Raw genomic sequence first — 24,933 nt, forward strand, 5'->3', positions numbered from 1 at the left:
CCTACCTGCGTGAGGTGCGTCACGGTGCGGTCGAGCGCGTCCCGCCACGCCAGCAGCTGGCCGCGCTGGCGGTGCGAGTGTCGCTCCAACGCGCGCGCCCACTCCGCCGCCTGCGCCTCGCTCAGCGTGCTCATCCTGCAAGGGGACGCCGGGTACAGATACGGGCCGGGGTCGCGGGAGGGAGGCCGGGCACGCCGGGCCGGTCGCTCACCTCGTGTGCAGGTGGTCGAGGTCGAGGCCGCGGCGCAGGTCGGCGCGGTACAGGCGCCAGTACAGCAGGCCGTTGACGGCCAGCAGCAGCAGCAGCGCCAGCAGCAGCCAGGCGGCGGGGCGCGCGCGGGCGGCGGGCGGCGCGCGCGGCGGGCGCGGCGCCAGCGCGGCGGGCGGCGCGGGCGCGGGCGCGGCGCGGGCCAGCTCGGCGTCGCGGCGCCGGCGCCGGCGGGCGGCGCGCGCGGCGGGCGCGGCGGGGGGGCGCGCGCCGGCCTGCAGGCGGCTCGACAGCAGCCGCGCGAACTCCTCGAGCCCGTTCATGGTGTTCTTCTCCAGGAACGCTGCGGGCGGCGAACGGTTAGGTGTCGGTCGGGCGGGGGGGTCGAGTGCGGCGCGGGGGGGGGCGTACCTCTGACGAGCGGCCACATGGTCTTCTTGTAGTGCACCCGGCCGTACAGTTCGAGCGCGGTGCCGGCCCGCGTGCGCGCGAGGCAGTAGTGCGCCTGCACGCTGAAGTAGTCGGCGTAGGGGATGCCGGCGTTCTCGCACGTGCAGTCGATGGAGTACAGCACGCCGGGTCGGCTGCACTTGTTCATGACCTGCGCGGCACATCGACCCGTGTCGTTACCGATGAGGAAAGCCCGTATACGTATACGTGTATTACGACACAGACGTTTTACGTGGACCCTTGGCTCCCCGTGTCACCGGTCGCATACACATATATTTCGTTAAACGTAGATTGGCGACCATTCGAATCCTCACCTGCGTCTCGGTCACGTGTACTTCTTTGGGTCCCATGGGTCCAGACGTCAGTCCCAGCGTGTAGTTTACTTGCCGACACTTGAGGCCGTTCTGTGGCTGCCAGGATGCCTGCAAACGAAGACAACATACTTATTAAAACTATATCATATACTAACGTTAGCGATATTTTAGCAAAAAATCATAATCTGATGTAATGTGTATTTGCTTTTAAATATATATGTGCTCCGTAGCGGGAGAGCCGAAAAAAAATAAATAAAGTAATTTAAATATTTATCGCACCTGTACGTAATCTGTGGTTCCTCTTGCTGCCAGCAATTCCAGGTTAAACTTTGAGTTCGTAAAGATCATTGTGAAGAGTTGATCGATATTATACGGAAATTCCTGCTGCAACACCAGCTTACCGTCGTGGGCCGCCGGGCATTTCTCATCCTCACCTTTGCTAGAAGAATCAAATAGTATTTTATTTAATATACAACTATAAATTATTATTATTAGTTTCAGCCCATCTTGGTAGACATCACCCATTCATCACATACTTTTCCGCCAACCTGCATATTCTGGTTTGTAGGATGAGTTTGTCGGTGTAATTGCAGACGGAAAGGGACGTACTATTTTAGTTCCCAAAGTTGGTGGTGCATTGAAAATGTCAGGTGGTAAATATTTCTTACAATGATAATATCTATGGGCGGTTGTGATCACTTACCATCAGATACCGCAGCAGTCAGTTTGCCTACTATATAATACAATGAAAAATGTTATTATTAGATTCAAATAATAATTCCCGCAATTAAACGTCAAAGACATACAAACATGTACATAAATATAATCAGCTAAAATCTAACTACTCTTTCGGCTTGGCCAGAGTTGCCAGGATAATTAAAAAAAAACATTTTGAAAAACAATTTTTTTGCCAACGCTCTAGAACTGTCATTTTCGATATTCTTTGACAAAGCTCCGCACCACTCTCAGAGCGCGCGTATTAAACTTCACTGCATTGTCAAGGGTCCGAAATATAAGCATCGGTTAAGTGGAAGTGGAAGTGGTTCTAAATTCAGTTGTTATATTGTTAGAACACAACACAGTGCTAAATAAAAGCTAGTAATAAAACAAAACCGAATCAACGAAATGAACTGCGGATTTAACAAAATGAAATGAACTCTCGTGCAATAGTGAGTCGCGTGTGTACTGACTTGTGATGTTTGTCGGGCTCGCTGTCGCTGCTGTCGGACATGTCGGTGGGCAGCGTGTCGCCCCCCTCCTCCTCTCGGTCACGGAACTCCGACTCGCCGTTCATTACTGCGGCCGAACATTACGACATTACTGTTTATTATGGAACTCCAACACATCGACTGTCAGTGTAATCGACATTCGGATCGCGAATCTTTTTACAACTATGACAGCTATAGAATTAACCAATTGTTAATAGTTCTTAAAAATAAATAATAATAAACTCGTTTAACAATTTCGATCGACGTTCAAGATGAGACAGTCTGTCTCTGTATACATACATTTGCAGTTTGTGAATAATAATTAATTAATTCGAGTGCCAAGTTTCTCCAACAGTCGCGTGCACTTGCCAAAAACGAGGCATTTCAAATAATTAACCTTAAAAATATGATGTTTAGTGTATTTCTGATATCACTATATCCTTGGAGAAAATGCGTGTGTACACGTTGGGAATATTCTCGAAGACTCTCTGGGTTTGTTATAATTTATTTTTAATAAAGGAACGGAACACACCCAACTTCATTCCAACACAAAGATTCAGTAAAGTTACGTTTTATTTTAAATTTAAAAGTTCAATCATAATACAAAAAGACATAAAATATTGTAAGCGAGTCGAGTATACCCTCTTCCATGCACTCCGCTATACCGTCCACGAACTCCCCGGGCCAGAGCGCGGCGGGCTCCGTCTCCAGGACTACGAAACCGTCCTCCATTCTTGTAACGAACTCCTCACCCCCCATGTATATACTTTTGATACAGCGGTTTATTAATGTCAGGACATAGATATCCCACATTATTTGCGCATGCGCATGGTATTAAGTTATCAGAATTATAGTTTGAATTGTAAATTAGTAAGTTTTTTAATCTGAATTATGAATAAACGGAATTCTAAAAATACTATAATTATTGAATATTTTCTGTTGTCACAATCACAACGGTTTGAAAACACTGGAATATTATTATATATTGACACTTTAAAAAAAAAAAAAAATAGGCGCTTGATTAATTTTATATTAAATGGAGTAAAAAAACTATCATTTTTGTCTCAATATAATTATTAATCTTTTAACTGTCGCACAAAAAATAAAAATACTAAAACTTAAATTAACTAGTGGCTAGTTTGAAAGATTTGCATATACTAAATGTTAACCGATAGATCGGTGCTTTATATGTGAACTGGGATCTCCGACCATAAACAATAAAAATTTAAATACATCATTAAGCATAACAATATTTTATATAAATACATATTTTTAATATGGTCACCGTCTTAATTACCACAATTATTAAAAAATACGACTCAAACTTTTAATTATTGTTTATAATTATGTAATTACTTAATTATATCTAGCATTCAATATAATTCTGGGACGTACCGACTGTATTAATGCTCTGACCATAGACAATTTAAACAGGTAATTATGATAAGTATTATTATAATTACGTTCATAACAGTTTCTTTTCAATTGTATCAATTCTATTTAATCTTTAACATATATCGTAATACTAGAAGACGGAAATGTACAGGTGTATAATATCCATCAATAACCGACGACGTCAGCTTAACGCGTAGCTAAGAAGGGTGCAGATTCCCAAGGGCTTAGGTTAAAAAAAAAAATGAAATTAACTAATGTCCTTTAAATTATTATCTAGGTAATATAGTTTTAACTGATTTCTTGATACATAAATTAAATTTGATTTTTTTTACGTCATGAATTTATCTCAAGAATGAAATTTTAATCGTAAAAGTAAACAAAAATTGAGGGAGTCTCAAAGAACGAGCGCTCGAAGCCGTCGCCTTACTGGTTTGTTTATACTGTACAGGCTGGCCTAAATGCGAAAGTACGTCTGTCTGTATGTTACGCTTTCAAGGCTAAATCACTGAATCGATTTTGATAAAATTTGTTATGAAGTAAGCTTGAACTTCAAGTACGGAGTTTTTTTACCTAAAACCCGCCCCTCGTCTAACACGCGGGCGAACACTAGTATTAAATATAATATTCATGTAAGTCGTATAGTCAATTGTAAAGCGGTTAAGTTTTGGATTCAGGTCGTTATTTTCAAACATTAATTTATTACAATGTTATAAAGCTGTTTCATTTTATGTTATCTTATAAACTTTTATCATTTCTAAAAAATATTACAAGACAAGTCCTTATTCGAGTATCGGACGTTACATTGTTACTATTTGTTTGCACGGCTTTAACTTATTATGTGCTTTTCAGGGACTTCCCCTTTACTTTTTGGTTACGTTTTAATTAAAAATATATTGTTTAATGCGAATTTAACTGTTCCTGGGATACTGCTGTGAGCACGATGCGTAGTACTAATGAGTTTTTTTTAAATATAGAAATGCTTGCATTTAATAATAAATTGACACACACACACACGCACAGACCATAAGCACGCTCCATGTGTCCGGAATTCAAAATTATACATCGCCATCGCAGGTAGGGGCTGGTTAACCGTGGCGAATGGATACTTTGATATCCTATCATGATACTTTGGATTTGTAACATAACGTATACATTGTTAGCGTTGTTATTGTGGCGGCACGTATGGCTGGTGTCAGGTGGTGTGTTGTGGTGGTGTGTGGTGAGCGTCGTGTGGGGTGTGGTGTGTGGTGAGCGGTGTGTGTTGTGTGGTGAGCGGTGTGTGTTGTGTGGTGAGCGGTGTGTGGTGTGTGGTGAGCGGTGTGTGGTGTGTGGGGTGTGGTGAGCGGTGTGTGTTGTGTGGTGAGCGGTGTGTGGTGTGTGGTGTGTGGTGAGCGGTGTGTGGGGTGTGGTGAGCGGTGTGTGTTGTGTGGTGAGCGGTGTGTGGTGTGTGGTGAGCGGTGCGTGGTGTGTGGTGAGCGTCGTGTGGGGTGTGGTGTGTGGTGAGCGGTGTGTGTTGTGTGGTGAGCGGTGTGTGTTGTGTGGTGAGCGGTGTGTGGTGTGTGGTGAGCGGTGTGTGGTGTGTGGGGTGTGGTGAGCGGTGTGTGTTGTGTGGTGAGCGGTGTGTGGTGTGTGGTGTGTGGTGAGCGGTGTGTGGGGTGTGGTGAGCGGTGTGTGTTGTGTGGTGAGCGGTGTGTGGTGTGTGGTGAGCGGTGCGTGGTGTGTGGTGAGCGGTGTGTGTTGTGTGGTGAGCGGTGTGTGGTGTGTACTCACAGGGCGGCGTATCAGGCGCGCCGCTGCCGCCTCCGGCCTCGCCCGTCTCCATCGATGAGTCCACCGCTTCCTGCAACAAAGTGAAGTGAAAAGACACAGTGTTTATATAAATGTTTTTTCGTAGGCCTGCTCAGGTCGGGGCGTTTCCTTATACGAACCGGTTGTAGGTTTTACTTGACTGTCAATGAGCAAGTGTAATTTTGCTAACATTGAATTTGAATAGATCTCAAGTCGAGATCTACTACCGGTTCTGATAGAACGGCAACATTGCGTATCATATAAAATCCGAATCGAATCAACCGAGGGAAAGCCAAGGTGTAGTGTCGTGTTATGGGGCGCTTCCTAGAGCGCACACTCGCGTAAGACCTCTGCACAAACGTGCTCTGCGTGCGACGGCCCTTATAAAGTATGGAAAAGGTTAAAAACTGAGATGGACCAGTGCTTCAAACGCGCGCATCCTAATCGATGATTGCAGATTAAACCCAGGCATTCATCACTGAATTTACATGTGCTTAATTAGTGGATATATTTCATCTCGCGCTCGGTGATGAAGGAAAACATCCTGACGAAATCTGCATGTGTCTGCCACGTTAACAAACCATCATTTGAGCGTGGTAGAATAAGCTGCAAACTTTTTTCTCAAAGGAAGAGGAGGGCTGAGCCCAGCAGTGGGATATTTAGAGGCTGCTACTTTTATTGTCAGAACACTTATTATTATTTTTTTTCTTATAATAAACCTTTAGAAGACATCGCCCGCATTATGCACAGAACGCCATAGGACGTTTTTATTGTTTTTTTTATTTATGTTATAGACATATAGACGATCAAATGAACTTGACAGGAAGTGGTCACCACCGCCGATAGACATTGGCGATGAAAAAATATTAACCATCCATCCTTACATCGCCAATACGCCACCAACAACCTTAGGAACTGAGATAGTGTCTCTTATACCAGTAGTTACACTGGCTCACTCACCCTTCATACTGGAACGCAACAACACTAAGTATTGCTGCGTAGCAGCAGAATATCTGATGAGTGGGTGGTACCAATCCAGACGGGAGTGCACAAAGTTAGCCATACCTAGTTTTTTGTAACCGCGAATACTGCAGACCTGCTCTACTCATCGTTTAATAATATTACTTTTTACTAATTAAAATATTTTATCATTATATTTTAATTAATAAATATGTAATTGATTGACCATTAATGTGATTAATTTTTCAAGATTAAACCATTAAACGGCAAAACAATGCATTAATAATTAATATATCTATCTATTTAAATTATTTAAATATTTTCGTCACATTTTTATCGGATTAATATAAATTACTAATACCTAACAGCAACATATTTTTATATTGATTTATTTTAAATGTTAAAATATTTTGAAAAATGCTATGCTGGACAAGTCACCTCTCTTCTTCTGCAGAAGAGCTTTTTGCAATTTATTCCGCTTCTCGCTCCAATGCGGGTTAGTAAGTGCGATGCGATGAGTATTCATGTAATCGATCTGCATCCCACACATGCATCCTCACGATATGAATTATATACAATAAACATAACCCGAAAAATCAGTAGTGCTTTCCTGGGTGTAAAACCGCATCTCGGTTAAGATTTGCACTTTCTAGCTCATACGATATCTCGACTCTTAATTTATGTTACATTTATGAAAGTATAATTTATATATTAAACAATTGTTTTTCTTAAGCAGTTCTTAAGAAGGAGAGTGGCATCTTAGTAAAAAATCCTCTTTAAGAGTGTAGAATCTTAATGAAGAATTAGATTGCTTTATTCAAAAAGTATATAAACAAAAAGTGTTATAAAATGTTATAGGGAGGAAGCTTGAACTATTGCGCACATAAGACTTTTTGGAACTTAACAGCGTGATGGTTAACGGTTTCCTCATACCGGCCCAGATAGTATGTTGGAAGGTTACCTACACACAGATCTGGGTACGACGCTACCGCAAAACTGTGCTCTGTGCATCCACGTTGGCCACGCATTGGCAAAAAAAGAATTACACTGATAAAATACACTTACAAACTGATAAAGAGAAAAAAACCTCAGCACACTTTATTCATTGCCCTTTCCAAAGCAGTTTTGAATGTATTCTTTCTCTCACTTTTCAATTCATTCAATTCAATTTTACTGGTGGTAGGGCTTTGTGCAAGCTCGTCTGGGTAGGTACCACCCACTCATCAGATATTCTACCGCAAAACAGCAATACTTGATATTGTTGTGTTCCGGTTTGAAGGGTGAGTGAGCCAGTGTAATTACAGGCACAAGGGACATAAAATCTTAGTTCCCAAGGTTGGTGGCGCATTGGATATGTAAGCGATGGTTGACATTTCTTACAATGCCAATGTCTAAGAGCGTTGGTGACCACTTACCATCAGGTGGCCCATATGCTCGTCCGCCTTCCTTTTCTATAAAAAAAAAAAAAAAATTACAGAGTTATCTGAATTAAATTTATGTACTATATTTATCTAACATCCTGCATTAATATCAACAAAAACTAACTCCATGCTTTTTTATGATATATGTATAATTTTGTATTAGGTAAGATGTCTTATACATTTTTTTTTTTTTTTAAAAAGAAACATCTGTGGAATTAGATTATAGAAACGCATACATAATATATATAACGGCAACCCCGTTATATATATTATGTATTAATATTGATCACGCGGGGCACTTCGTTGTCGGAGCCGTTATCAGACATGTAGGCGCAAAGAAAAAGTTCGGTCTTGTAAAACGTTATTTATTTGTTCGCTGACAATCGATAATCACAAAATATCAATTAACCACGCCGTATAAAGTGGTTGGAAACGCAGCGAGAAGACGACCGTTCGCCCCGGAGTCCCTTTCCCAAGTCCCCTCCGCGAGAGCGTTCAGTAAACCTTAAGTGTCCGATGTAAAACCATTAACAGCTCATTATTCATTAACTGTCAAGTGGGCACTCTGAATTCCTGTATCGACCTTACTCAAGCGTACTACTTGACGTTTCCTAGAACCGTTTATAGATGGCGTTGTACTTAAATTATGGCGTCTTATCTTTGATTCTGCGACATATATAACGCATATATAAAGAAATTATGTTTAAACTACGTTTTTACTAGAGGTAGGCTTTGTGCAAGCTCGTCCGGGTAGCTATCACTCACTCATCAGATATTCTACCGCAAAACAGCAGTACTTCGTAACACAACAAGTGTTTCGGTTTGAAGGGTAAGTGAGCCAGTGTAATTACAGGTACAAAGGACACAACATCTTAGTTATCAAGGTTGGTGGCGCATTGGCGATGTAAACAATGGGTAACATTTCTTACAATGGCAATGTCTATGTGGGTTGGTGACCACTTACCATCAGGTGGCCCATATGCTCGTCTGCCTACCTATACTATAACAAAAAATAAAAGTACAAAATTACTTAAAAACTTAACGTACGAACTTAATTACAACAATGTATCATCCTCGTATGGTTTTGATTTCCGTATTCACTTAACACCAAAATGATTTCACTGCTATGAAAATATGTAACGCGTTTCAAACGTATGACGTTTGTAGATTGTCGCTAATACACACAAATTCAGTTACATGTGTTATGTACAGGTAATTATTACGCTCTTGTTAAATCGAACTGGAGAGTTGCATATTCATAAACTAGCAAACCACGCGGCTTCGGCAACGTGGAAATTTTTCGAAATCTACCATTTTAACGTACACAATGCTTGTTTGAATTGTATGTGTAAAGAAATAATTGTAATATTTCTTTAATGTTCGATAAGTTTGCCTTGATACTGGCATTTAAGTTTAGTGTGATAATTTACGTGATAATAAAAAAAATTAGAAATAATATTTACAAAAAGATTTGATGTTTTAAAAAATAATTATTTAGTAAAAAAAGTAAAACGGAAATATGGAATAATAAACTTTAAATGTCTTTTTTTTGTGTACAGAGCAATCTTAAGTTTACTTATTTTTAATCCTTCATTAAAATAAAAAAATTGCTTATATAAACACAGGTGGACGCTACAATTTTATTTATATGTATAAACGGCGGTTGCATTATTCCTTAGAGTATAATATTTATTTAAACGTGTAAGACTAAGTAAGATTGTAATATATATTAGATGTAATACATATTATTATTATATTACGAATTATAGTTATATTTTTTTATCTGGCAACAAGAACATTGACAGATACTCTTTATGGCGCGAAACTGATAGACTTTTAAAATTCTATTTACGAGCATTGCGGATTGCGTGTTGAGATTTAATTTTTTACAGACTTTAGGAATGCAGTTGTTTGAGCATCACTTGAAATTTCATACCATTAATATCGACTTTATATAAGCAAGACATTTAACATTAGTTATATCCTCAAATTTCATAGACAAATTACATTTATAAATATTTTGTCTTAATAAGTAACTGTTCCGGCTTCGCACGGGTAGATAAGGGTCTACATAGAACGATTATACTGAAGGACAAACATACAAATGAAATCTTGTTTGAGCTAGGAATATTCACGGGCGTATGCAGAACGAATCACCAAAGTTTCATCATAATCGGATTAATGGTTCAGGAACGCGTAAAGGAAGAACATGCAAACGCTCACCCTTATTTATATAGATAGACAGATGTACAAAAGGATTTTTTTTTTAATCCAGCATAGGACACAGCTAAGATCAATTTGTGTCAAAATTAAAACCGATATATTTAATAAAATTTGGTTAAAATTAACGATGTTAAATTATTACAAGTACCTAATAGGTACAGCGAGATCGTTTATTATATGTAGTTATATATTTCAGACTGAAAATCATATATTCCATAGCTATTTCACAAAAGAAATTAATTTCAGGACTAAGCACGGGCGTCTCTAGCCCATATACCACCCGTGTGCAATCATTACCCTGGCGCCCTCTAGTATGCGCGCGGTCAAAATGGAATAGGTACAAATGTTAACATGTGTTTATAAATGTTATGTCAATGTTAAAAAATGGAAATTGTAAATTCGCCTTTTACACTAACTCGGTCAGCTTATCGCTCATTTTGTATGGAGTCAATTTATTTTTTACAATTTTCATTTTTTAACATTGACATAACATATATATAGACATGTTAACATGGTTATGGACTAAGATGTATTCTAAATCATTTAAACAATTATGTGATGTATAAAAAAAATTAATAGTATATGAGCTTTTTTTTAATTTATTTTTCATTAAAAGGGGATAAACGGGTAGGTTGTGTTCCTGATGGAAAGTGACCACCACCCTTTTTGGATCATTTGCAACACTAGAGGAGAGTTTTACCAGCTCAGAGTTAGCACGGATAAAATAATTGGACACAAAAAACAAATAATATAATTTTTGCGCAAAACCAAGCAGAGAGAGAGAGAGAGAGAAAGAGAGAGAGAGAGAGTTACATATCTATAACAACAGGATGATTGGAATTATGTAAATGTTTTTTACCTTGAAAACATTTTTCGATAGGATGTATTTCAATGGCGTTTTGTTCAGACTTTCGGAGCTCACCTTCAAATATTTATAATTCATCCTTATATCACACGGCAACTGTTCCGCTATAGCTTATAAGCTATTCCAACAACCACAACACAAACGATATTTACAATCCCATGAATAACAACTAAATCCACTAAAAACCCCCCACTTTCGGTCTATAAAACGTTCCTTTTCACGGACAAAACATGACCGTGTATAATTTTCGCTTCCCATTTCGAATTGAGCGTTAAATTATCACATGCTATCAAAGATACCGTTCAGATATCGCCGCGTTTATCTTTGTATCAACATGAATCAAATTTTACAGTCGCAGGTGTAAATCGTTCTTATATCACACTTAAAGAGATAACGCTATTGATTATTTTTTTTTAATCGCAATTATCTCATGATTACTTTTTTTTCTTCATTTGTTAAAATATTCAGGCAGACTGGTTCATCAGACACCTGATGGCAAGTTAACACCTAGACATTGGTACCGTTAGAAATATTGACTATTCCGAATATCGTCAACGCGCCATCAACCTTGGGATCTAAGATGTAGAGATTGGCATACCTTCGGAACTGATCAATATCTTTAAATTTTGGTATGGGAATCAGGTCAATAATGTCCGATGGGCAGGAGCATTGTCACGTCCATATGGGTTGGAGTGTGGGATGAGGCAGGGGGGATTGAGCTCGCCAACGCTCTTTAACCTTTATGTGAACGATTTAATCGCCGAGCTTAGCAGCACCAGGATCGGCTGTTACATAGACGGTATTTGTGTTAATAACATAAGCTACGCCGATGACATGGTGCTGTTGAGTGCGTCTGTTTGTGGTCTTAGAAAACTGATGGCTAAATGTGAGGATTATGTGGGAAGTCATGGTCTTAACTATAATGCAAAGAAAAGTGTAGTGATGGTTTTTGAGGCCGGAGGTAAAGTGCCAAGTAGTGTACCACCAGTAATGCTCAATGGTACAGCACTGCAAAGGGTTTCCCAATTTAAATATCTTGGCCATATATTGACTTCAGACCTCAAAGACGACGCTGATATTGAAAGAGAACGGAGGGCGTTGTCAGTAAGAGCGAACATGCTGACTCGCAGGTTTGCGCGCTGCTCGGACAGCGTCAAGGGCACGTTGTTCAGAGCATATTGTATGAATTTCTACACGTGCAACCTGTGGGCCAAGTACACGCAAAAGTCGTACAACGCTATTCGTGTACAATATAACAATGCTTTCAGGGTGCTGATGGGGCTACCCCGATTGTGTAGCGCATCAGGGATGTTCGCGGAGGCACACGTGGACTGTTTTTATACTACTATGCGTAAAAGATGTGGAGCCCTGGTGCGCAGAGTGCGGGACAGTACCAACAGCATCTTGAAACTAATCGCGGGCAGGCTGGACTGCACATATGTGGGTCACTGCTGTGCTATTTCTAATGGAATGGCGCAGAGGTGACTCACATATCTAAATATTCATATTTTTTAGATAGCCTTAGGTTAAGTACTAACATAGACATTTAAGTTTTTGTATTACTAACAAAATGAGTCCATGGTACTTGAAATAAATATTATATTATTATAAGCACATGAAAATTCAGTGTTGATTGCCCGGGTTTGAACCCACGATCATCGGTTAAGATTTACGCGTTCGTACCATTGGGCCATCTCCGCTCTTGGCTCACTCACCCTTAAAACTATAAATATTTATTTTATATAGAAACATTAGACTTAATTATTGGTATTTATATTATAAAAGTCTTTTGAAATATTCCATCGTTTGGAAGATACGGTTTCGGTGACTGAGATGCCCGCTCCAAGATTCCAAATTAGGGATTAAATACATATAAACAATGGCTTTACACCGTCCTCGGACACTATGTCCAGCGGTGGACTGACATGGTTTGATGGCGTTGATATGAGCCGACGATTGTGATTTCGTTACAAAATACTCATAAAGATTATTCTATTTTTCTACCTGTGCTACAAGTATGGCAATTAGTATAAAAACACAGTAGAGGACACGTGCAAGGAGTCTGCGTGGCATTGTGTAAGCTACCGGCACGTGTTTCGCGCATGTGTCCCGTATAAATTCGGCGGTTGTTTGCTTTTAGTATTTGTATAAATAATAATATCCTGGGACATTATTCACAAAAGGCCATCTGATCCCAAACTAAGCAGAGCTTGTACTATGAAAACCAGACAACTGATATACTACATATACTACTTTTCTTTTGTAAATACATACTTATATAGATAATTACAACCAGACTCAGGACAAACAGACATGTTCGTGCACACAAATGTTCTGGGTGGAAATCGCACCCACAACCTTCGGCGTGAAAGGCAAGTATTTACCAACCACGCCAACCGGCTCGTCAAAAAATATGGTCTCTAATGATTCTTATCGTTAGAATCTACAATTGGTTTCGTACGTACCTCGGTGACGTCGAGCGCGGCGATGACGTCAGGCGCGTCCTCGTCCGAGTCGAACCCCAGCTCCTCGCCGTAGCACGTGTGCACCTGCCGCACAGACACGATGCTTTATATAAATAAAACATCAACATAAGCAAACAAAACATATATGTTCAATTGTGTAAATACGGGATGCCTAGCAATATATCACGTTTTAATACTTTCAAATAACATAAAAGAAAAATATATACAAATATTAGTACATATTAAAATTTCGAAAACATTGTAACACCTTGAACCGCCTCTAGTACTGTTAGATCTCTTTTAAGTAAACGCGATATGAAGCCGTTACTTTTTTGTCATAGTACCCGGTAGGCAAATGACTCAATTCCATCTGATAGTGTGGTAGTTGAGTCCAAACGCGACGACGGCCAGTACAGTCAGGAAATATGTTCTGCACTAGCTCCCCCGCCTTGCCGACCCACAAGATGCCTCTTCAAGCCTCGTTTGAAGGAAATAAGGTTATGGGAGATGGGGAACACGTGCTGGTAAAGAATTCCATTTTTTTGAGGTTCGACGAAGAAAAGTGTTGCCAAATTTCTTCGTGTGCGATGGAATTGAACTCACAGTTAGGCGGTGACATCGAAGCCACCACGCGTAGACTTGAGAAGGAGAGGGGAAGCGGGAATTACAGCTACAATTACTGCGTAGTTATGATCAATCTATAAGACTTTAACCGAGACGTTACTTTAAATGAATAAAATTTTAAAAATAAAAGCTTAAATACTTCGAATCACTGACGTCCTTATTAAACAAAAAATAATTACTACGCGACATTCTTGTCTTTGAGATGAGTTAATGTTTTGATATATCTATATTATTTACAGTCTTACCTTCTTAACCAAGCAAGTACGTTAATAAAATAGTTGGTGTAATCACGTAGCGAGTGTTCGCGAGAGCGACTCACGGACACAAGTGTCCCGCGAGACACGGCATCACACACTGATCTATATTCCGGCCTTGATCCCAAACACCCTGTATACTGTGTGTTTAGCAATCGACCAATGATCCATGAAGATATACTTTTTTAATACTAATCATTTAATTTTATTATATGAGAGTGATTGCAAACTAGGGATGGTTTAAATAAATTTCGAAATTCTAACATTTGTATAACTCCTAATGGTTTCACCCGCTTACGTTTCTGCTTCTATCTCGTGGATTGGAGCATGGTCATTCTCACTAATAAATGCTGATGCGATTTTGTTTCTTTTTTTGTTACCGATCATTATGAAATATTGTTTAAACGTTGTCAGAAAAGGGCAAAGGATAATTAACACGCCCCCCCAAATGCGGGTGGAAGCTAGTAGTCTATATAAATATGTAACCTTTGTCAATAAATGGACTATCAACAAAAACTCATATTGCATTATCACATTCAGACAATCAACAAACTACTTCAACTTTATAATATTAATATACATTTCTAATACAGCGAAACTCGAAACTAAACAACGCAAGTTCGCCTAAAATTAATTTCATCTAACAAAATTTGGTATTCCGACAACACCTTCATTTATAGGAAAACCCTCGATATGTGCACCATAATCATATCATGAAAACCTTAAACCCGAAACACATTCAGCTCTAATGAATTCAGAAATCCTAACCCAGTATTTTTAGGTCAACAAAACGATTAAATTAAATTTTGGCAAGACTACATACATTATCATAAATGTAATATGCAGCGCCTTGTGAAGTCATGAAGCGGAACAATAGGTCAGGCGGGTACATTAAAAATCGGATCCACAAAAGTTCGCCCGTACGAATGAAGGAGTGTAACAGTTTTAACGACAATAGAATATAATTTGCCACAATAGTTTTGAGGTCGTAGCTCCGCGTCGCATGTTATTTGAACGGTTTTGAATTTCTAATCGAAATAACGCGTAAAAACAACACCGGCGCTCCGAATACGTGTGAACATGCGCATAATTTGTACATTCATTACGTACTGAGATGAGCGACTTACGAAACACTCCTAACTGAAAATAAATTTATATGAAAGATAGAACATTGATTGCACCCACGCTACGGAACTCAACAAACAAGTCGTATGGTAAATTCTAACAAATATTATAAATGTAAAAGTGATTACGTGTTCAAGTCCTAACTACTCATCGATCATTGTGAAACTTTTGTATACAAGTTGTGTGGGGCTACAGATAGGGATATATGATATCTTTTTTTTTATCACTGGAAAAACTCATTTCCCCCACGGGAATAGTGGGGTGGGGTAAGTGGGGCTCAACGGTGTCCAAGGCGCCGAGTGCGCCCTGAACATCGGAACACACACAAACACACACACCGACTCAACCAAGCACCGGCGAAACCAGTTTCACATAAAATGTCGTGTCAAAAACGAGCCAGCACAGTATAGCCTAATCGAAACAGCAGTGGTTTTCAGCTGCTCCCTTTACCTCGGTCATAAAGCCAAATCAACGAAAAATTTAAATGAAACACAATGACAGATAAAAAAATAAGTGTGTTTAAATTTAATTGTATGTAAAATTATCCGATATTAAGAAGAAAAGGGAGGACAAATGGAGGGACAAGGGAGGGAAAATGACTAAGGTATTCTTAAAGTTATACTGATCGAGAAACCTAATTTTCTTAATTTAAAACGAGCTAGATATGATATATTTAGTCGTCATCAGTAACAAAATGTAAGGCAAAACTTTCGCGCAATCGGTTGAATGGCCCCGGAGCAATTTTCAGTTGCAGGATTTGTGTCGCACACACTTGCAAGATCATCAATCATTGAGTATTTGACAATTTTCAAGAAATATCCAACGTTGTTTCGTTGGAAGTATTTTATATATTAAATCTATGTGTAAAAGTGTGTGAAATAAATTGCAATTGTCGATATGTTTGATTATCCTACCACAGTCTAAATCTAAATAATATTATATTACTTTATCATGCAATATAATATTAAGACAAAAATATGGTGAATGAAGATGACAAATCATTTTATTATGATCACTTACGGTTTTACCAGTAAATGTTTAGTTATTAGTTAAACAATTTTGTGTCTTCCTCTTTCGAATGTTAAATCAATGATTACAGAAAGAGAAAAAAACAGCACCACGAGTACTAAGAGGTCAGATTTGCGAGAATTTTATTGTCGTTGAATATATTCACTTGCATACATACCCACTGCCAAATCTCTTGACTGGATATGGGCTGGTCCATCAGCGCGTTCTGCCAGATGCGGAACAGCATCAGGTACGCCTTGTCCCTCCCCGAGAATGACGTCAGGAAGTTCTTCTCCGACTCAGTGCATACCAAGATCGCATTCGGGATCACCTTACGAATTAATCCTTTTTTTAAATTCTTCAGACCATTAAAATATAAATAAATAAGGCTTAGCTACTTACTGTACCGGATTATAAAATAATTGATAAAAGAGATTGGCCGTTAGTATAGTAGCGATTTTGTAAGATGGCGATTCAAACGTGTTTTTAAAGGACTACTTGTATATTTTGGTTTTAAATTTCCAATGTATGACGAGAGCGGTGTGGGTTTTTTTTATAGAATAGGAAGGCGGACGAGCATATGGGCCACCTGATGGTAAGTGGTCACCAACGCCCATAGACATTGGCATTGTAAGAAATGTTAACCTATGCATCACCAATGCGCCACCAACCTTAGGAACAAAGATGTTATGTCCCTTGTGCCTGTAATTACACTGGCTCACTCACCCTTCAAACCGGAATACAACAATACCAAGTACAGCTGTTTTGCGGTAGAATATCTGATGAGTGGATGGTACCTACCCAGACGAGCTTGCACAAAGCTCTATCACCAGTGGTTAATAAAATATAGAGAACGCAAGAGATTGCGGGCTCAAATCTGCGCGAGCACCACAGGATTCTGAGTGAATGTGTATACTTCTCTGTTGTGTTCATATTTCATTATTTACATAAACACGACTACTCAATTTTGTGGAATAAGAAAGGAAAAAAGTGTCATCGTCATGTCTTTCCAGTTTCCTATGTTATTATCTGCTTACAATTGTTTCATAAATAAAGAATAATAATGTCCTCTAGACCGATTTCGGCCACGGCGGCCAATCTCAAGAGAGATTAGCCAACTACGCAGGAGATATTGTAGTGCACAAGTGTGTGCGCAAAAACAAGTGCACTCTCTATTCCCTAACTCTCATAATCTGATGGGACGGCAATCCGACCCGACCGGAAAGAGTTCAGGCGCAGGACCAACGGCTTTAAGTGATTTCCGAGGCACGGGAGTGTACACACTTTCAACTTCCAGACTACGGACTGCTGCTAAGAATTTTCTGACAGAAAAACCCAATAGCTTTTTATTGGCCTGACCTGTGAATTGAACCCAGAACCTTCAGGTCTGCAGCCTTATATCAAGCCACTAGACCAACGAGGCAGTCAGATAAATAATACAAAGTAGGTATATACTACTATAATTTTGAGCAGTAAAGTATTTACTTAATAGATGATATGTGCAGGCAAATTTTACCAGCAGTTTTTAACTATGTTGCGGCACCTCTTTAACTATGTTGAAAACCGATACGATTTATGTTTAAAAAAATATCTGTTTCCAAATGTAAACCGCTTGCCATGACGATCGCTAAAACGGTATGTATACGTTGCTGTGCAACAGCACCGTCTAGCGGCGAAGTATACCTGCCACCAGACGAGCCGCAAAAATCTTAACAGCAGTAAAATCTCAGTCTACTCTTACTTGAATATGTATATATTTTATATGTATTCTATTAATTTATTAAAAACTGTACTATAGTGGGACTGACCAGCGCAGTTTTTTCCTTGGTGATGGCCGTGACGTCCTTCCAGCGCAGCGTGAGGCTGGTCTCCCAGCCGAAGATGCTCGCGTAGAAGCAGAGGTAGCTCTGCGACGCGTACAGCCGCCCGTGCGCCAGGATGTCGCGCTGCAGCGCGCACGAGTAGTCTGCGCGACACGCCACACTTCACTACTCCATGCTCCGGGAGCTTCGCACGGTACTATTAGGAACTACTCCTATTTGACTTCTGTTATCTATTATTTGTTCTGTCCGTTCGATAGGCTATGATCGTTGGCCCTGCGATTCCGACGCATTTGTTCCGTGATGGATAAAAAATGTAGACTTTTTTCATCAAAGTAAAACCATTTATAGTATATAATGCGGACGACACACTGCCGAACATACTCTTTCAATCGTTTAAGGGAACAAGGCTTAATTATTTATCGGGTCAGTTCCGATATTTTAATATATATATACTTGAATATATATAAAAATCTTGATATGAACTTGAGTTAATGAAAAAAAACGATGTGTACTAATTTGACCGTTAATCACTATCGTTAATTATATATTGACATGTGCGCCAGCTATTGATCTAACGGATAATTATATTGGTAAGGCAATTTATACAGCATGTCAATTAAAGGAGAAACGCAAGTCTAAAATTGGCATATGGACGGAGTCATGTATACGACGAGCAAGTTGAAGGCGGAAGGAGTCTTGAAATTAATTACATCATCAGACATGACATGGCAAATGTTGAGAAACTATCTAACATTTCGAAGCGTAATATGTCTATTTCGAGTTATTTATTTACAAACAAACGTACTATAAAACTAATATAAAATTAATAACTACTCCATAAATACGTACAATGTATGTGATCACCGAATGATATCGCACCTACCGACTATGAGGCGCTCCTCGTCGGGCAAGTCCTTGAACAGTCTCTTGAAGTCCTCGCATTTACTCTTGTACGTGGGGTACAGCGAGTTGTACCAGCTCTTCTTCTTAGCGCGCACCGTGCTCGCGCCATCGATACGAGCGCCGGAGTTGGAGCCTGATATCTTGTGGATCGAATTGAGAGGACACGATTGAATAAATTTAATTTTGTATTTCTTAAATATAGGAAGGTGGCTGATTGGACCACATTGGATTGATAGTGGTCACCACCAATAATGCGTTGTTCGACGGTGAAACTAAGATGTCATATATGTAAATATTTTAGGTCAGTTTTAATATTGGATATCCAACCTCGCAAGATACACGATGTACACCCAGATGGTACGTTTAAGAAATATACCAAGTTACTTCCCAGAAGTTCCCACTTTTTAAATCCTAACTGTTATTAAAATGTTCGTAAAGAAAAAAACTCATGCACCCTTACCTTAAGATCCTTCTGACTCAAATTAGCGATGTCAATACCGACCGGCACATCGGGGCCGAGTGAAGGCACTTGTATGGACGAATCGCTTTTTTCACTCCTCTGTAAAATAATAGTTTTAAAATGATAGAACTCCTAGATTTAGACGAAGATCTGAATATATACAGGTAATAAAAAAAATCTCTGTACATTTCGGTAAGGAATTCATATCTTATTCTATTTCACCTGCTAGTATCTGCTCTTGTTCAATTACCATTTTTAGGGGAAAATTGCATGTTTTTGGACTGCATGTCACGAGTTCCGACCTTTGTTAAGAATAGAGTTCTTTGCTCAGCATTACTATTGGAGCCGTTACTTTATAGTCGTGATAGCCCAGTGGTGAGAACGCACGTGGTTCTTCGAGGTGGTTGTTTAATTTGTCTTAATTAATTAATGTCGAATTTTTCGATTGTCGATTTTCATCTGCTACATTTGTATCTACCAACATGCATGCGAGCATGTGGTAGATGACGCTACGAGCCTGTATAGGTAGGGGCCTTAGCCTAGCGGTGAGAAATTTATAGGCCGTTACTTCAATTTTTAATACTGTTACTAATGGTAGAAATAAATTTATTAAACAGTTTTGTTTACGCGTTGAACTTACTTTATCATTTTCTATAATGTCCAATGTACTGTCTGTGTGTCGAAGTGACGGGGAGGGTGACCGTGAAACATTTCTGAAATTAAAAAAAAAATACATGAACGAATAATGTTTATTTATATCAATTCATTCGAATTAATAAAAAAAAAGCTATTAGTATATTGTATGCCATCAGTCGAGATGGCCCAGTGGTAAGAACGCGTGAATCTTAACCGATGATCGTGGGTTCAAACCCGGGCAAGCACCACTGAATTTTCATGTGCTTTTCAATTTGTGTTTATAATTCATCTCGTGCTTAACGGTGAAGGAAAACATCGTGAGGAAACCTGCATGTGTCTAATTTCATTGAAATTCTGCCACATGTGTATTCTACCAACCCGCATTGGAGCAGCGTGGATGTGCGAGAATAAACTCCAAACCTTCTCCTCAAAAGGGAGAGGAGGCCTTAGCCCAGCAGTGGGACATTAACAGGCTGTTACTGTACTGTATGCCATCAGTGAATTTACAACGAGTGATAGTAGCCATCGGAAGTAAATAGAGGATTTTATAGCGTTTCAAATATTATATCGAATTTGTAGTACGAAACAATAGTCTTAAAAGATGAAAAAAATATATGTAAATATACTAATATTATAAAACTAAATCGTTTTTATTTATGAGACCTAAATAAAAATAAAAATTATAACATTACAAGGATTATTTATTTAGAAAAGTTATATACTATTATATATTAACTTTAAACTGTAGTTCTAAATAGAGCAGTCACTAGTATACTGGTGGTAGGGCTTTGTGCAAGCTCGTCTGGGTAGGTACCACCCACTCATCAGATATTCTACCGCAAAACAGCAATACTTGATATTGTTGTGTTCCGGTTTGAAGGGTGAGTGAGCCAGTGTAATTACAGGCACAAGGGACATAAAATCTTAGTTCCCAAGGTTGGTGGCGCATTGGCTATAAGCGATGGTTGACATTTCTTACAATGCCAATGTCTAAGGGCGTTTGGTGACCACTTACCATCAGGTGGCCCATATGCCCGTCAACCTTCCTATTCTATAAAAAAAAATACCAATAAAACCGTGGCCCATTAGCCAGCAGTTCCTTAAATTCGTTTATATTTGCTCATTAAATGTATTATATTAGCCAAATGTATGTTTGGTATAACTACACCTCGTTAACAATTCTACAAATAAATCACTTTATCGCAATCGAATCGAAACGTAATCGTTGCCGTTAAACCGTTTTCTTATTCTACTAACAAAAGCATCCGATTGCGGTTCCGTCGGATCGGAATAGAATCGGGAACGTATCGTAGCCGTTATAAATTCGAAGTATTGTACAAGTAATTAATACAATAACGGTAATAACGATGATAGTCAATATAAAATATTCTTAATATATATTCTTAAATAGTTTTAATATTTTATTACGTAATTAATACATACAAGAGAATCGATCGCAATGGCTTGGAGATATCTGGTTAATGACATTTTGATTATGACAAAAATATAAAGTTGTGATGGTACTAATGGTAGATTAATTGTAGTATTGATTTTGAATATCCACTCATCCACTACCTTAGAATTAGTAGCACATTATAGTCCACTATGTTTGCATCAATCTATCGTAATTTCTACAACAATCGTCAACACGTGGAGTGATCAGCTCAGCAGATCGGCGGTAATAGATTGTCATGGATACCGTACGGTACGGTTTTAAATAAACTGTTAATTTCAGATAGATAAACCATGATCGCAGCACAATTTGTTTCTGCCTGTGGCTTCGAGAACGGGAGAACGTATCAGGTATTATGTATAAAAATAGGTACCCCCATGTCCTGCCTTGGGCCTTAAGCTTGCTTCATACCGAATTTCTTTAAAATCGGTTCAACAGTCGTGAAAGCGAAACAGAGTTACTTTCGCATTTATAATATAAGTATATATAGTGTTAAGTTATTCTTAATTATACATACAATTTGACGGGCCGGTTGGCGTGGTTGGTAGATACTTGCCTTTCACGCCGAAGGTTGTGGGTTCGATTCCCACCCAGGACAGACATTTGTGTGCATGAACATGTCTGTTTGTCCTTAGTCTGGGTGTAATTATCTATATAAGTATGTATTTATAAAAGAAAAGTAGTATATGTCGTATATCAGTTGTCTGGTTTCCATAGCACAAGCTTTGTACAAGCTTAATTTGGGATCAGATGGCCGTGTGTGAAAAATGACCCAGGGTATTATTATTATTATTACATACACGATTTATATGTAATCAAACAGACAATATACCTTATCTACGCTTAGTTATACTTGTATAAACAATTTAATTGTTTAAAATTGATAACAAGTTAGCAGTTTGCTTTCTCCGTTGATAAAGTTCATATAATATTGGTTGTTGATGTGAAATCCAGGTCAATGTCATAGTATTATCTGTGGAGAAGATAGCCGGTGGCATAGACGTAGAGAGGCCTGAGTGTTCTTATAAAGAACGTGTGAAGGACGGATCTTTAACGCGACATTGAGATGAAACAGCCCTCAAAAGAGTACAAAAAAAAACTGCGGAACACATGATTGAGACTACGTCAAGTCAGTCGGTAACTCCTTTTACCGACTTCACACGCTAATATTATAATTTTTATCCGCCGGTTTTTTTCACATTGATATATAAATACATTTTATAATACAATCAAGGTCAAGAGAAGCGATCATCTTTATTTATTTGATCTATGCGTTATATATATATTATTTATGCGGTTATTTTAATATCTAAAACTAATGACGTCATATTTCAAATTGGTATTATGTATATTTACATACAAATTTGATAAGGATTAGTATTATGTGACAAATCTAACGTATAATATTACCCATTTTTTTAATAACGGTCACTATTGTTTATATTTTTCTGATCTGCCGGACTGAGACGAGCCCTCAAAATCCGATAAGACGGCAATCCGACGAAGCCGAGAGCCCCGCACCTTTATTACGCTCTATCTTTTGAGCCCCAGTCGTCGGGGCTGTGGGAGGGTCGAGACAACGCCGACGTCGTCTCTGCCGAGCAGGATCTGTCCTTTCCCTTTCCCGTTCCGCCGTCTCCTTCTGAACCATAACGGTCTTACAGAAGGAGGCTACGGCCTTCCACGCCGATTCCCTGTGGAGCATCGCCGACACGATTGCTCGCGGGGACAGGTCTTGTCTGACTTCGCGGACCAGGATCGCCCTCTCGGCACGTCACGGGGTGTCCACGCGGGGCACCCCTCCAGCGTATGCTGAGCGGTGTCCCGGTCCGCACCGCAGTGGTGGCATATCGCCGACGATAAATTATAATTATAAGATCCTATCTAGTCGAACAACGAAGCAGTTAATGATAGTAAATATAACAAGATTGGTGAACATAGCCCTGTTCTTTTTATTTAATATGTACAAATATGTAAGTGTACATGTCATTTCATATTTCCACTCGACACTCCATTCAGACAACCAGCGGAGCCGCCGGCTAGAGCTATTTATTTATTGAGAACAATGAAAACAAAAGTCGCGAAACGGAGTCAAGGCTCGTAGTCGGTTAACTTGTAAAATAATTGTGAGGTTTGTTCGCGATTTTAATAACATCGACACGTGCCTCTGTTTACATAACATAAAACCTTCCCAGGTTTTACTTCGGTCGGTTCGGAAGTCTTACTTGTTGGAGGGAAGTGTAACGAGGTCTTAAAAATACTATTAAATAAATATTAATAATATAGACACAAAAGACTATAACGATTTTTTGACGCAAATTTTGTATTCAGGTTTTGCTTTTAAGTTTATCTATACATCTTTCCCGAAAAAAAAACCGCATTTTCCATATAATACTTAAAAGGAGCCGGTCAATTATATATTCTGTGCTTCTAAGAGCCTACCTAAAAGTATAATTTGATTAATTTTATTGACTCGCAGACACTGAAACATACATACACATATTGTACATACGTATTTAAGCAATATTCAAAATGATTGCCAATTCAGATTCTCACCACAAATCTCGTAAACTTGGAGAGTTTTAGAGGAAATTATATTGGTTTATTTACTAACATACATTATTTGTGAGTCATCATTTAAAGTTATTACTTGCGCTTTAACTATTGTACGTTGATAGCTTTCTGCGAGAAATCTTCAACTGCCGACCAGAAATATATAGCCTATGCACATTAACGCATATAATAAGACGATAACCTTAATTTTTATATAGTATATAAGTTGTGGTATATAAACAAAACGTGATCCATATAAGATATCAGTAACAGTACAGAAACAGCCTGTTAATGTTCAACTGTTGGGCTAAGGCTCTCCCATTTGAGGTAAAGGTTTGGAGCTTATTCCACCACGCTGCTCCAATGCGGGTTGGTGGAATACACAAGTGGCAGAATAAATATAACTAATTACTAATATAATTAACAGCTAAGAAGCTTATTGATTCGTTATGTTGTTTAAGCTACTCATATAATACGATTTTAACGACTCTTGTTTATATATCTATAGTATTGAATCAAATCAAACGTATTATATTCAATTAATCTTAACAATAAAGCGGAAAGTAGCCTTGACAGAATATTAATATTTTAACACTAAATATAGACACTGTTGGAATTTTTCGGTTTCCAAGGTTACCTTAAACAGTTTTGCAACATTAATTGTATTTCCGATGTTAGTGAGAATCAATCAGTGGAGCGTGAGACAGAAATAAGTTTAAAATTCGCTCAATATTCTGAGTCTTAGATTTTTTTTACAAATTAATTAAATGCAATCGAAATCGTCGATTGTTTTAATT

The 24,933-nt window shown here is 38.9% G+C and overlaps 1 protein-coding gene across 1 annotated transcript in view; it reads right to left on the bottom strand.

The window, feature by feature from the left end:
- The window catches only part of LOC126772539 (protein Aster-B-like), a 38,967-nt gene that overhangs the window by 2,523 nt on the left and 11,511 nt on the right, over positions 1–24,933 (bottom strand). Inside the window, exons 3-16 of the mRNA XM_050492939.1 lie at positions 20,135–20,207; positions 19,495–19,593; positions 19,015–19,174; positions 18,117–18,274; positions 16,487–16,639; positions 13,298–13,381; positions 5,346–5,415; positions 2,163–2,268; positions 1,252–1,411; positions 973–1,080; positions 620–809; positions 412–551; positions 212–375; positions 6–135 (exon numbers count right to left, since the gene is read on the bottom strand). Coding sequence (XP_050348896.1) covers positions 6–135; positions 212–375; positions 412–551; positions 620–809; positions 973–1,080; positions 1,252–1,411; positions 2,163–2,268; positions 5,346–5,415; positions 13,298–13,381; positions 16,487–16,639; positions 18,117–18,274; positions 19,015–19,174; positions 19,495–19,593; positions 20,135–20,207 — 1,795 coding nt within the window. The remainder of the gene's footprint in view (positions 1–5; positions 136–211; positions 376–411; positions 552–619; positions 810–972; positions 1,081–1,251; positions 1,412–2,162; positions 2,269–5,345; positions 5,416–13,297; positions 13,382–16,486; positions 16,640–18,116; positions 18,275–19,014; positions 19,175–19,494; positions 19,594–20,134; positions 20,208–24,933) is intronic.

Source organism: Nymphalis io, chromosome 12 (assembly GCF_905147045.1).
Source record: "Nymphalis io chromosome 12, ilAglIoxx1.1, whole genome shotgun sequence".
In the NCBI taxonomy this organism is placed as follows: Eukaryota; Metazoa; Arthropoda; class Insecta; order Lepidoptera; family Nymphalidae; genus Nymphalis; species Nymphalis io.